We start from the raw sequence: 15275 nt of genomic DNA on the forward strand, positions 1-15275 counted from the left end.
GTGAGGCCTCACCAGGGCTGTGTGCTCACTTCCCAAAAGCAGCTGGGACCCTGAATTTTGCAGTATTATGGGTACCAATGGTACAAGCTCTTAAAGTTCAATAGGTGAGGTGGCCAAAGCCCTGCTAAAGGGTGAAGGTGGGAGGGGAGATTTAGGTTGGACATGAGGAGGAGATTCTTTGCTATAAGGGTGGTGAGACAGTGGCCCAGGTTGCCCAGAGAAGCTGTGGCTGCCCCATCCCTGGAAGTGTTGAAGGGCAGGTTGGATGGGGCTTGGAGCAACCTGGTCTGGTGGGAGGTGTCCCCATGTCAGCGTTTGACTCAGGTCTGACAAAAATGCTCTCGATCCCCTCCCCCTCCCCCCCAGGTAGGGAAGGAGAGAGAGAAAAAGAGAGAGACTTGGCTGGATTGAAAACTCAACTACACAGCTTTAATGAAACACTAATGATATAAGAACATATATACAATTATATACAGATATGTTCAGGTATGTGCAAGAGCCTCTCGCCTCCCCCCACCCCCAGCAACTCCCACCACACTCCCCTGAGCTGGAACAGTCCCGAGAAATCCCGGAGCTGCTGCTGGAGGAAGCGCAGAGTGATGAGGGTCAGGAGAGCTCCAGCCTAAGGGTCGGTGGTGCTGGATGGACGGAGTCCTCCCCGGACGCCGGCCATGGACGGGAGAGAAGGGAAGAAGGAGCAGGAAGGAAGGTGTCTTCTGTGATCTCTGACCTTCCTCTGAGCTTACGTAGCTCTATGGAATGGAATATCTCTGGCCAGTTTTGCTGTCTGTCTAACTCAGCCTCCCACGGGGGGGTCACAGATCTCCCCGTAGTGTCTGAGCTGGCAGAGTGAAGGTGCCACCTTGAAGCCCCAGCAGTTAGAAAAACATTCGTGTCTTATCAGCTTTAGAAGAACAGAGTGTTGCTAGTTAAAAGAAAGCTCACTGAAGGAAAAAAAAAATCAGTAAAAGGAAAATTGGCTTCATCCTGCCTTAAACCAGGACACCTGCCCACGCAGGGGGTTGGATCTAGATGATCTTAAAGGTCCCTTCCAACCCAAACCAGTCTGGGATTCTTTGATCCCACAATGATAGAAGTGCAGTTGCACAGAAAACTCCTTCTCTTCAAACACAGGAGCCAGGGGTTTTGCTGACTGAACCCAAGCAATCAGGAGAGAACCTGGGGTTGACAAACTAGAAGGTGGCATCTGACCTTCAGTTGGTGGCATTAGACAATGTCCACAAGAATAAACCTTAGCCACCCAGAAGAAAAAGTTGGACAAGAAGCTTGAGAGTTTCCAAGGCAGGGAGGGGGTTTGTTTGTTTCTTCCTTTCCAGTTTAACTGGTAGGTCAACAATCCAGATGACACAGAGAGAACATCAACCCCCTGCAACTTGCCCAATACTCTTCAGTTTTAGGTTAGTAGGGTCAAGAAGTGCCATCTGGAAGTGTTTTTCAACTGCTTTTGCCAAAGTGAGTGATGCTTGACTCATCTGTGGCTTCCAACCCACCACCTCGTATTCCCAGCGAGACCAGAGCTTCTCTTAAGTCACAGAGGAAGGACAACTTCTCCTTCATCAGGGCCATGTGCATCAGGATTCACATGCACAAACCTCCACTTCACTAACAACTTCCACAGCAACTTGGTTTCCTGCCTGTTCTCCTGAAAGCTTCAAACACAGAGGAGACTCACGGAAGGGATGGTCTTCTGAGTGAAGACAGAGCAGAACCTGCCTTCTCCTCCCCAACTCTGATGCAATGGGTTTCCCTCTCTAGTGCCACTCAACTGGCCTACACAGATAGTGTCACCACCCATCAGCGCTCAGCAGCAATATGGGCACATGAAGGCCAAGATCCTGGTATCACATCCAACCTCCCCAAAACCAGGGAGCCACCAACTCCACACATGGTGGCTCCTAAGCATCATGTCTGGGCTGGGCTGAATCATAGAATGGTTTAGGTTGGAAGGGACCTCTAAGATCATCCAGTTCCAAGCCCCCTGCATGGGCAGGGACACCTCCCACCAGCCCAGGTTGCTCCAAGCCCCATCCAACCTGCCCTTCAACACTGCCAGGGATGGGGCAGCCACAGCTTCTCTGGGCAACCTGGGCCAGGGTCTCCCCACCCTCACAGCAAAGAATTTCCTCCTCATGTCTCACCTCAATCTCCCCTCTTCCAGTTTTAATCCATTCCCCCTCATCCCATCCCTCCCTGCCCTTGTCCCAAGTCCCTCCCCAGCTTTCCTGGAGCCCCTTCAGGCACTGGAAGGTGCTCTAAGGTCTCCCTGGAGCCTTCTCCAGGCTGAACACCCCAACTCTCCCAGCCTGTTTCCAGAGCAGAGCTGCTCCAGCCCTCCCATCATCTCCATGGCCTCACTCCAACAGCTCCATGTCCTTCTTGTGTTGGGGACCCCAAAACTGGACACAGTATTCAAGGCCAAGATCCTGGTACCACACTCAACTCCCCAAAACCATAGAGCCACCATCTACCTACGTGGTGGCTCCTAAACATCACATCTGGCTTGGGCTGAAGGGGACAATCCTGTCCCTCCTTTGCTCCCATCCATGAGTGCATGTTCCCAGTGCCTCCTCCGGGCTGCATCTCTTGAGTTGGCAAGAGCCCTTCATTGGGTGGGATCCAGCAGGACATCACAGCACACATATCCCTCCTTCCACCAAGCACAGATTCAAACAATAATCTAACTTAACAAATAAAACCATGTTCTTTTCATCCCACCTCACTGAGAACGTTAGGAAACCTCATGCACAGTAGCTCTGATGACCACACCAAGACCAGCTGGCCAAAGGTCACCACGCAGGAGCCAGGACATCAAACGCAAAAAACCACAGCCCATATTTACTGTTTGAAATATTTGTTGGGTTTTTTTATTATTATGCATCATGAACCTTTCACACAAAATAATGAAAAGGACCCCTAAGGTGATACTTTACAGACCTGAAGGACAGCAGAATATTTGCGACTGTGCAGACTTCAAGGACACCACCTCATGCTCCAAGTCTTGGGAGAACCAACAGGGCTAACATGGTTTTTAGCATAAATCTTGATCTGGCTCTGCTGGTTTGGCTTTGGATTGTAACTCCAGCTGTTCCAAGCCCTGGGAACATTGCATATTAAATTCAACACACCAGGAAATGACCCCACCAGAACAACCCTTTTCCTTCAGAACTTCCATTCCATGTCATCCCAACCTGAGGACAGGGAGCAATAATTCACCACACAACTCCTACATTGATTCAGCCCCTGGTTTGACCTTTTCTATCAGCTTCATGGCCCCTTCATCAAAAGCCCTTTCAAGGAAAAAGTAATCAAGTTCTCTCCAGTTTGACACCCAGTCACTAAAGCATCTTGTTCCAGCTGAGCTCTTCATGGTGGAGTCTCCACTTCTGCTGCAGGTGCTTACCTCAGAGCAGGTTCAAGTGCTCATGGGTGGTTGAAGGGAGATGAAAACTGAGCCATCCCAGTAGCTTCAGAATCCACAAAGTGCATCTTCAGACTGACCTTTCCAAAGGCTGGGGACAGCCCTGCTGACTCACCAACACTCTTGGCCTTTTAAGAAAGACCAAATTACAAATTGCTACAAGAACCAAGAAGAGTCAATCCCCTTTGACCTTTGCTCCAAGACCAAAAAAGAAATTATCCCAAACACAGCATGAACTTCTGTGCAGCTCAATCACTTCTCACATTTTCCTAGGAAAAACTGTTCTCTCCAGTCTTACCATCACCTTGTCTCCAAAGCTTCTTCCACTTTAAAGTCCTTGAAGCTCCTGGGATGTTTCTGTTGCTTTGTAGCCACATCTCAATCAATTTGGAAAGCCACCATTTCCATTGGTGAAGGACTCAACTGAACATTCACCTTTGAACCAGCAGATTAAAGGGAAGTACAATCCTAGTGTAGCCTTCAAGGGAGGGGGAAAAAGGGTGGAAGAAATTATCTTTAAAGCCACTCGAGGGACTCTCTGAAAGTGACTGCACCTGGTTCTTCAGGCCAAGGAACAGGAGATGCTGGAGCAGGTTGTCATGTATTTTGAGAAATGAATTCCTTGATACTTCTCTTCTGGCATGCAACACACTGGTGACAGTTCTCCACACAGCAGCACATGGGATTAGGAGGGTGTTCAGCTTCATGTGCCACGGGCACCACCAGAAGCCTCCCCAGAAAAGAAATGCTCCTTGTTTTGAAAACTGAGCTGTTCCCTCCAAAGCAGGTTGAGCCATCTCTTTTGTTCTTCCAGCTGCAGAAACAGGTATAGCAGGACACTTTCAAACTAACAAAAAAACCCAAAACCAACCCAAAAACCCAACCCAAAGAAGTAATTCTACATTTGGATGAATTTCTACTTCTGCCATAAAACCTTTAATAGCAAACAAGAGGGTTTTCAACACAGAACTTTGCCAAGTATCCCCACCACATGCTGTCCCCATCACACATGGCTTTACAGGACATGGGTCTATTTTACAACCTGATCACTCATTTCTTTGGAGACTTTTTTCCCTCCCCCACCCAACACATCCAATTTCCCAGAACAACTTTGGCCCAGAAGTCTGTAAGGGACCTGACTCTGAAGCTGATGTTGAGCCCTCTTGAGTATTTGCCAGTCAAACAGCAACAACAACCAAAAAATGAAACTGAAAATCCTCCCACAAACGTTTTGACACCTAAATCAAGGGGTTTTGGACCTGCCTGGGAGTTAATCCCATGAAGAAGCTGCTTTGCTTCACTCAGATGACAGTGTGGAGACACCAACTTAACAACTATGGCCACAGCAGTGCCACCAAAATGGAGGGATGTGAGGGAAAGCAGAAGACTGAGCAACGAGCAACCCATGGCAGAATCCAACAGCCCTTAGAAAAGCTTGACCCAGTGAAGCTGCCTGGCTTGATAGAAACAAAACCTCAGATGCTGCTTCCAACTCCCAAGTCCACAAGCTCTTTCCTCCATCAAGTGAAAAGAAGAAGGAGGTTTGTGGTGGGTAGTAACATCATACCCCATGTGTAAGGCCTCATTTGCATCAAACAAGCTCTAGGTTATAGGACAATAAATACAAGGTTGCCTCCAAGTCATCAGTTCCTCCCACCACGGTCTGTTGCCAGTATGTTGGTGGCAACCTGCTTCCAAAAACATGGAAGTTGGGCTGTAAACTGGTGGCAAGTTTCATTCTCGGTAAGCTTTGGGGTCAGAGGGTGCACGCTGGAAGGGGTCACGTATCAATGGTGCAGAGTTCCATGTTCTGTAAGAAGACAAGAGTTGAGTTGGCTTGGTTGGAGCATCTCCTTCAACCAGAGTCCATGGTGAAGAGCTGGATGTCATGAGGGTTCCAGTACAGGGCCATGGCAGAGTTGTAGACCAAGGACCAAATGTAGGGGATGAAGAACTCCTCAGGCTGCTCCTCCTCCACATACTTGAACTTCAGCTCGGGGAACTTCTGCAAGAAGAAACCCAAGTCAGTTGTTTGTGTGTCTGTTTGCAAACATGTAGCCCACCTGGACACTGAAAAAAAGAGGTTTGGTGAAGAAAAAAAAACCCAAAAGAATGGAAGGAACTGAACCATTAGACATGAAGGGAAAATATTTAGGGGATAAAGAGACCATTTATAACTTCTTCTTTGAACTGCTACTTTGGCATCTTGGATCCAGCCCTCCCATTGTTGGTCACACTCAATTTGCCTGTTAATGACTGAAGATGTGAAGCCTTCACAAAACTGTCATTTTTAGCAGCCCCACAAAAACCTTCTTGCTTCTACATGTGCAGACAAATCCACTGCAGTTTTCCCTGTTAATTGCTCTCAGCTCCTTAGCAGGAGAATCCTGTGGGAAAGTTGTAAGATGAAGCCCAGCATGTGACATGTTTTCAGGAGTGCAGTGTTATGGAAAACTGACCTTCCCCCCCCAACCAACTGCTTCTCAAAGACTTTCAGGATGTAGAAGCTTCCAGGAGAGAAATGTTCTTCCTTCAGGAAGCATGGTAGGAAGCACATCTAGGCTTTCCTAGGATCCAGGAGGCCACTTCCAGTTTTGCTACAGGTTCTTCTATATTTTCACTGTAGAATCCCAGACTGGTTTGGGTTGGAAGGGACCTTAAAGATCATCTAGTTCCAACCCCCTGCCATGGGCAGGGACACCTCCCACTAGACCAGGTTGCTCCAAGCCCCATCTAACCTGCCCTTCAACACTGCCAGGGATGGGGCAGCCACAGCTTCTCTGGGCAACCTGGGCCAGGGTCTCCCCACCCTCACATCAAAGAATTTCTTCCTGATGTCTTACTTAAATCTCCCCTCTTCCAGTTTTAATCCATTGCCCCTCATCCCATCCCTCCCTGCCCTTGTCCCAAGCCCCTCCCCAGCTTTCCTGGAGCCCCTTCAGGCACTGGAAGGTGCTCTGAGGTCTCCCTGGAGCCTTCTCTTCTCCAGGCTGAACACCCCAACTGTCTCAGCCCGTCTCCAGAGCAGAGCTGCTCCAGCCCTCCCATCATCTTCTTGGCCTCCCCTGGACTCTCTCCAACAAGCACTTTTCCACTGTGGTCTTCAATAATTTGATCTACCTCTAAATGGTGGTGGTGTCAAGAGCTTGACAGAGCCTCAGGCAGAAGCCACATTACATCCATCACTGGGGGAAGATAAAACACGACCCATTTTATTATTTATAAGGCTGTGCCTAAGAATAAACTCCATGGTGTGACAAGCCAGGGCCAAGAACTTTCTTGTCCACTAATTATGAAGGGATCCCATCTCATCTTCCTTCAGCTCACAGTGTCCTGTTTCCTTGCTTTAGAGCACAAGACCCTTCTGGGTGGGAGAGTCTCCTTTGAAGAGACACTTCTGGGCCACTTGGCTTTCAGGGTTATTTATTTAACTTCTACACACCCAGGTTCTTTGTATTCTTGGAGGCAGAAAACATGGAAAAGATTCTGCACCTTCATGGATCTCACAATCACCCCATGCCACAAAGTTGCACCTTCATGAGGAACATGTCTTCATGGCCAGCTTCATTCAGCCTCATGCTGTCTCCTATGGTGGGCTCTCAGCAACCTGATCTAGTTGAAAATGTCCCTGTTCACAGCAAGGCAGTTGGACTAGATGACCTTTAAAGGTCCCTTCCAACCCAAACCAGTCTATGATTGAGGAGGATGTTGGTGTCACCTTCCACTATGCGCCAACGTTCTGGAGCTGCCTTGGTTTGGCTTATGTTTGGGTCAGATCCTTCACCCCAGCTCTACTGAGATGGACACCAATACAGAACCTTATCTTATCTCTGTCTGAGGAACTCAGGCAGCTAAAAGATAAGGTTGTTAAAGGCACTTCTGCAACCATCTCCTGTTGAGTTCAAAGCCCAGAACCTCAAAGGTACATCAGCAAGTTTCATTTCCTGTGTCAGACAAGCAGCTTGTGGTAGAGAAGCTCTCCCACAGCCCTTCTGTGTCCATAAACTATTTTCTACCACCTCTCTCTCCAAGTCTGTTTTGACCAGCCTGTCTAATCTTCTGCATCAGTTTGTTTCCTCACTCTTAGGTGTCTTGCACCCATATTCATCCTCATCTTTAGTTCTCTGCCTCTTGGTCTATTCCCATCTCCAGCTCCTTTCCACTGCACCTTCACAGTCTCTCTTTAGTTTAACTTCCTATTTTGGTCTTGCCCAAGTTGTCTTTTTTCTCACTGGCCTGGTGAGATCCCCCTTTTCATGAACATCCTCTGTCCTTCCCATCTCAGCTCTGAGTCCTCAAGCCATGCCTGCCCTTCCTCCTCTTGCCACCCCATCCCACCTCTCAGGACACCACAATTCTTCCAGTGGGTTAAACCTCCCTCCAATCAAGTACATTTTCATTGTATATATTTTTTTAACTCATCTTCTACTCTTGCTTATCCTTGGTGTCATCTTCCCCACTTCCCTCCTAGATGTTTCCTGACTTGTGGTCAGCCTAGACAGGAACAAGCTCAGTTCAGCATTGCATCAGCAGAAGGAATGGTTGAAGCTCATGATGAAACCATCATTTCCCAGCAGAGAAAAGCCCTTCCACAGCTGTCACTCCTCCCCCCAAAGATGGCTCATAGGAGTCCTTCTGGTAGGCAAGGAGGAGGCCAAAAATGATTAAAGATCCTAATTTGAGCTGAATTCAACACAGAGAACTTTTTTCACCTTCAGGGTCAAAGGTTACAGTGACTGGATTTGCAGGAGTCTAGAATGGTCCTACTGGGCTGGGACTTAATAAACCTCTTGAGCTTGAAAAGAGGAGGTAAAACCTGGAGTAGAAAATCCAGCTACATCTGAGATGCTCAGCTCTTACTAACCCATCATCTCTCAGCATAAAATAAATCACCTTGAATTCACCTTTTCAGGTAATAAGTCGTGGATTGATTTGATTATTAAGCCTCTTTTTATGATTTGATGATTAAGCCTCTTTTCTGATGTGATTATTAAGCCTTTCTTCAGCCTGATCAATCTTGCCACCTATTGAGATGGTACCAGGGCCACGTGAGAACCACCTTGAGATGAAAGACTCCCTGCAATCAGGGCTCTCCCACACTCAACACATGCTTGGACCAGTCTGCAGGTTTATCTTGGGAATGTAGATAAGGATAATGAGATTTTTCAGGAGAGATCTGATCCACGTTACCATTACATTCATCATTTCAAAAATATCTTTATCAAAAGAAGGTCAGGAATGGCAGAAATGATCTTCTCCTCTGAACAGAGGACTTGGGACTCCACCACCACCCTGGGCAGCCTGTTCCACTGTCCAACCAGTTGCTCTGCTGTTCTGTCCAAATTAATCCTGCAGAAGTATCTGCTCCCCAACTTGGGACACCCAGATGAGCCAGATTATGAGCACTTTCTGAAAAGCAGGACCACTCTGAGGCAGCTTAAATGGTCCTAATAATAGAGGAAAGGTCTTGGCATGGGATAAATCACGAAGAGGGCCTACAGGAAAGCTGGAGGGGGATGTTTTATCTTTATCTTCCCCCAGTGATGGTTGTAATGTGGTTTCTACCTGAGGCTCTGTCAAGCTCTTGACACCAGCAACGTGGAGAAGTAGGTGAAATTATTGAAGAGCACAGTGGAAAAGTGCTTGTTGGAGGGAGTCCAGAGGAGGCCCCCAAGAGCTGGAGCAGCTCTGCTCTGGAGACAGGCTGAGAGAGTTGGGGTGTTCAGCCTGGAGAAGAGAAGGCTCCAGGGAGACCTCAGAGCACCTTCCAGTGCCTGAAGGGGCTCCAGGAAAGCTGGGGAGGGACTTGGGACAAGGGCAGGGAGGGATGGGATGAGGGGGAATGGATTAAAACTGGAAGAGGGAGATTGAGGTGAGACATGAGGAGGAAATTCTTTGCTGTGAGGCTGGGGAGACCCTGGCCCAGGTTGCCCAGAGAAGCTGTGGCTGCCCCATCCCTGGCAGTGTTGAAGGGCAAGTTGGATGGGGCTTGGAGCAACCTGGTCTAGTGGGAGGTGTCCCTGCCCATGGCAGGGGGTTGGAACTAGATGATCTTTAAGGTCCCTTCCAACCCAAACCAGTCTGGGATTCTCTGATCCCTTTTTTTCCTTCACCACCCCATTCATTCAGCTGGATGGTGTTGCACGATGTACAAGTTCTTCATTACCTGTTCTCTTTTGCTCCTTCAAAGTTTTCAACTCACTGCCCTGACATAAACATGTCCAGCAGAGCCAATATTCCCATTTTCCTCCCGTCACAACCAGAGCAGAGACAACCCCAGATAATTTCAAGCAAAACAACCTGTACCACTACTTGAAAACTCAAGAGCCAGAGGGAACCCAAGGATCTGACCTGCCCAACTCAAACACAGCCACCTCTTATCAGCTCTGGGGAATCAACCCACCACAGCACCTTATCTTGTTGTCTTCTGCCAGACAAAGCAGAAGTCAGATTTAGTGGTATGAAGGAGACAGACCAAGAACTCTGCAGACTGTCTGCCCTGTCAATCAGACGATTCAACGAAAAAACACAGGAAGTCCGACCAACAGATGTAGAACTGAGCTGCAAGAACTTCCCCACCACAGAAGTTCAACAACGTTGGGCTTGTTTTGCCTCTTTTTACCTTTTTTGTTGTTTGTTTTTTAATTTGCAGTTAAGGATGAGGAAGATAGCATCACAGGCAGCCAGCAGCACCTGGCAGGGCTCCAGGCAACTCGGTTATATCTGAGCTGCAAGATTTGAGCCATACATGAAATGAAAAAAAATCCCCTTTCCCTTCAGAAATGAAGAGTCAGAGGTGCTGGTAGGTTGCAAGGTCATGTCAGTGGATGATCTTCACTCACTCTGAGTCCAGAGGAGGCCACAAAGATGCTGGGAGGGCTGGAGCAGCTCTGCTCTGGAGACAGGCTGAGAGAGTTGGGGTGTTCAGCCTGGAGAAGAGAAGGCTCCAGGGAGACCTTAGAGCACCTTCCAGTGCCTGAAGGGGCTCCAGGAAAGCTGGGGAGGGACTTGAGACAAGGGCAGGGAGGGATGGGATGAGGGGGAATGGATTAAAACTGGCAGAGGGGAGATTGAGGTAAGACATCAGGAAGAAATTCTTCACTCTGAGGGTGGTGAGACCCTGGCCCAGGTTGCCAGAGAAGCTGTGGCTGCCCCATCCCTGGCAGTGTTGAAGGGCAGGTTGGATGGGGCTTGGAGCAACCTGGGCTGGTGGGAGGTGTCCCTGCCCGTGCAGGGGGGTTGGATTTAGAGGATCTTGAAGGTCCCTTCCAACCCAAACCATTCTATGATTATTCTATGATTATTCTTTCATATTTATAGTTTCAGCTAAATATAGTAGTATGCCCTGGAGAGCATCTGCAGGATTGGACCTTATTAGCAGAAGACATCAAGTGGCAAAGAAAAAAAAAAACAGTAAAGGGCTTAAATTCAGCATCCTACCAAATCTTGATCATAATATTTACCCTTGCAAGGTTTAGTCCTACAACCTGCCTTGCACCAAGAAGGACCAACCTGCCAGGATCAACCTGGGCTAAAGAACATTGATATTGGTCTGGAAAATCCAAAGAACCACTTGGACCATCTGGTCCCCAAAATGCTAGCCTGAATTTCAGTGATTCTGACAGCAACTCAACAGTCATACCAGGAACACACTGTGCATGGCACAGATTTACATTGTAAACACTCTTATCTTTAATTTTTCTGTGAATATGAACATTTAGGTGCTTTGAGACACCATAAAGCACAGAAGAAAACTGCTCAGTAGTTCTTCTAAAATACTGCTAGTTTGAATTTTTGCAGTTGTTTGGTTCTTTCAGGGAGATAATGTCACCTCATCTCTCTCTCTTTGCATCTGCAGTGCTTCGCTTTGACTTCAAAGGGAAAGTCTATGTGGCTTTCGTGAAGTATCTGTAGGGGCTACACCAAACCTGCCTGATATCATCTTTGTCTTGCTCCTCAGGCTTGAAGCACAGACAACCCAGCAGATGAAGATGGTGGGGAGATGAAGAAAGCAAACAGGAAACCTGCTAGACTAAGGATGGGCTGCACATCTTGTTCAAAGATCTGTGTAAGGAATGAGTGCAAATGTGAAGATGGAGAAGAGAACAGGGACATGTCAAGAGGTTTTGAAAAAGAAAAGTCAATATGAAAAGTACTCGGCCCTGGGGAGGGGGCACCTGGAATCCTGGGGTCGGGTCTGGGCCCCTCAGGACAAGAAGGAGATGGAGGGGCTGGAGCGTGTCCAGAGAAGGGCAAGGGAGCTGGGGAAGGGGCTGGAGCACAAGTGTGAGGAGGAGCAGCTGAGGGAGCTGGGGGTGTCCAGCCTGGAGCAAAGGAGGCTGAGGGGAGACCTGCTGGCTCTGCAGCTGCCTGAGAGGAGGTTGGAGCCAGGGGGGTCGGGCTCTGCTCCCCAGGAACAAGGGATGGGACAAGAGGAGATGGGCTCCAGTGGTGCCAGGGGAGGCTGAGATGGGATCTTGGGCAGCATTTCTTGCTGGCAAGGGTTGTCAGGTCCTGGCCCAGGCTGCCCAGGGCAGGGCTGGAGTCCCCATCCCTGGAGGGGTTTCCAAGCCGTGTAGATGTGGTGCTGAGGGCCATGGGTTAGTGGTGGCCTTGGCAGGGCTGGGGGAATGGTCAGACTGGATGATCTTAGAGGTCTTATCCAACCAAAATAATTCTATGATTCTAATAAGAGGTCCAAAACAATCTAAATAGTCCCAGTTTAAGCTGTAGTAAATCCCAATTTTTTTCCCAGACTCTAAAATTCACTAAGTGACCCAAACATCTAATGAGATAAAATCCTCTGGGTCCAGAAGGGCAGGGAAATTTATCTATAGGGAGACAACTGTTATAGCAAGTTCAGAATCTTTGATAGGTGGTTTCTCTTCTCAGATTGCTGCTCCTTGATGTTCACTGGTAAAGACAAGATGGTTTAAAGATGTGAAATATTTGCAGTAACCCTGCCAGGGTGCAAAGCTTCATGGAGCACCACACTCTGAGGACCTCATAGCCTTCCAGTGCCTGAAGGGGCTCCAGGAAAGCTGGGGAGGGACTTGGGACAAGGGGTAATGGATTAAAACTGGAAGGGAGAAGATTTAGGTTAGATATTGGGAAGAAATTCTTTGCTGTGAGGGTGGTGAGACCCTGGCCCAGGTTGCCCAGAGAAGCTGTGGCTGCCTCATCCCTGGCAGTGTTGAAGGGCAGGTTGGATGGGGCTTGGAGCAACCTGGGCTGGTGGGAGGTGTCCCTGCCCATGCAGGGAGTTGGAACTAGATCTTTCCAACCCAAACCATTCTATGATTTCAGTGTCCATCTTTACAGACTCAATCTTGCCTTGCACCTGCTGATGGAGAGTTGGCAACCCCCCATGAAGTCTCTAGCTCTGATTTTCACCTTCTTGTTCTTCAGGTTCCAAGATGGCCAGGAAAGGACTGAAGGTTTGACAGCATAAACCACACTCATTTAATAAAGAATTTTTCCTTTTAGAAACTACCTGTATGAGCCCTCTTTGCTGCCCTGGAATGATCCAGCTGAAGCACTGAGGATCAAGAGGTCAAACCTCTTGCTTTTCACCCGCCTGCTTCTTTTTAACCAAAAGTCCAAGTTACTCCAGTGTTGCAGTTGCTTGTTTTCTCATCTGACTTGTGGAGAACATATTCCCCCAGCACAAAAGGTGACAGAAGAGCAGAGTGATTCAGTTTGCATATTTTTCCAGTGACAAGCTCCCAGACACTGGAAGCTGGTGCAACGCAGCATCCAAAACATCCCACCAAACCTAGAAGAACATCACTTTGGACAACTGGGACCAAGCTCCTCTGTTATCTCTGTTCAAGGGTCCAAAGCACTACACAGACTTCACACATCATCCAGGGAAACTAGACTCCTCAAGCTGAGCTTAACACCTCAGCTTTGTCTGGTGGAGGTTGATATTTACAACATGTTCCCTCAGGGCTGGTTTTAGGAGGTTTGACTTTTATATAACAACAGCCACAAAGACCAAGCCTGACATCCTTCTCCAGTCCCTCCCACCCAAGACAGCAGCAGGGCTGCAAGCCAAGCCCAAACATCCTTCCCCTCCCTGAGGACCTGATGGAGGAAGACCTCCTTTTGAGTTTGTCCTTTTTAATCTGAGAGAGCCAGGCCTGTTAAATATTAAAACCAAAACAAAACAAAAAAAAAAAGGAGAAGAAAAATATGATAAAAATGACTTAAGAAGAGAGACAGACTCACTGTCACCAACTCTTAACTCTCAGATCAGGGCAACCTCAGAAGTGGACCCTGATCTGCCCGAGGTTCAGGATGTGTCGACTAACGCCCCTGTTGAGTCTGTGGAACCTTTGGCTCCCTCATCCCCCCAACCGGAAAAATGTACATCCCGATGGACACACTCCCTTCTGAAGTATTTCAAGCCTCAGCAGAAGGAGAAAAAGGGCTGGGAAATGAGCAGCTCTGCCCTGATACATGCAGGAAATCTAACCTTTCATTTTTTGTTGGTCTTGAAGGAGCCAAACGTGATCTGAGAGTTCAAACCTCTCCAGCCAGACTGCAGCCTTCTCTCTGCTGGGACCTCCAGCTGAGGGACCAGTGCCAAACATGCACACCTTGATAGCCTAGATTTTGTGGATGTTTGTTTCACAGCTCTATTTTATTTATTTGCTCATTTATTTTTTCTTATTTGTTTCTTTAATTTGTGGTTATTTAATGCTGAGAGCCTTCTGAAGATGGACCCGAGCCAGGGGGTGTTTAAGCTGAACTCAACACATCATCCTTTTTCTGAAATGGATTTTTAGGCTGTTCATTCTATTTTTTATTCTAGATTCTATTCTAGATTATATTTTGTTCATGAAGGTGGGGATAGCAGGTTCAAATGAGCTGCTGAAGACAAGCCTTCATCAATGGGAGAGACAAGGGGTAGGAGAGAGAAAGGAACGGCTCATGGAAGTAGGACAAGGATTCCTTCAAGGTGGAGGACATCTTCATGGGTTTTGAAACTGGGCAATGGCATCTCCCTTGACTAAGTATGGGGAGGTCAGGAGCTGATGGCACCCAAAAAGTCATCTGTATGCTTGTTGTACTCCTGAAGCCACCAGTTAAAAAAATAGTACCTGTCTTTTCCTGAACCAAACAACCACCTCAGTCTAAAAAAGGGTCTCAAGAGAAAAGCTCCTTCAATAAACTTAGAAGGGCAGGTTGGATGGGGCTTGGAGCAACGTGGTCTGGTGGGAGGTGCCCCTGCCCATGCAGGGGGGTTGGAACTGGATGATCTTTAAGGTCCCTTCCAACCCAGACCAGTCTGGGATTCTATGAAATGAGAAAAAAGTGTTTTTTAAAAAAAAATCAAGTTAATTTTAAATGCAACTTTTTTCCTTTTCAACCACCCCGATTATACTGAAGGTTCATAGTGGAAAAGGAACCCATGGGTTGGAAAGAACTCTGAATTGAGGAGGAGGGAAAGGAGGGGAAAGTCAGAGCATTTCAGGATGATTTTACTTTCCTTTGACCAAAATTGCAAGATCTTTGGAAACAACAGATCATGCACACGCAGTGAATTTGGCACTGGACTTTTCCTCAGCCTCCCAACAGATGCAGCTGAGTAGGGAACGGCTGCACAACCCATAAGGAGCAGTGAAAATGGTACTAAAAGGATAGGGTGGCTTTTTAGGGTATGGAGGAGGGAAATGTAACTAAGCTTGAGGAAATGTATAGCTCTGAAGTGACCAGGGGATGGGCTCTGGCTTAGAGTCCTCCCCTGAGATGTTCTGGCCAGGGCTGCTCATCAGCGCTGGGCGCAGGCCAAGCTGCTATGAAGCTCTGCAGCTCTGGGCAGGGAAGCTCC

At 47.9% G+C, this 15275-nt stretch overlaps 1 protein-coding gene across 1 annotated transcript in view; it reads right to left on the reverse strand.

The window, feature by feature from the left end:
- Positions 1–4348: 4348 nt before the first annotated feature.
- Positions 4349–15275, reverse strand: part of DYM (dymeclin) — a 196695-nt gene continuing 185768 nt past the window's right edge. The window contains exon 17 of the mRNA XM_051641698.1: positions 4349–5444. Within this exon, the coding sequence (XP_051497658.1) occupies positions 5295–5444 (150 nt within the window). The 3' untranslated portion in view covers positions 4349–5294. The remainder of the gene's footprint in view (positions 5445–15275) is intronic.

This window comes from Apus apus, chromosome W (genome assembly GCF_020740795.1).
Source record: "Apus apus isolate bApuApu2 chromosome W, bApuApu2.pri.cur, whole genome shotgun sequence".
Lineage (NCBI taxonomy): Eukaryota > Metazoa > Chordata > Aves > Apodiformes > Apodidae > Apus > Apus apus.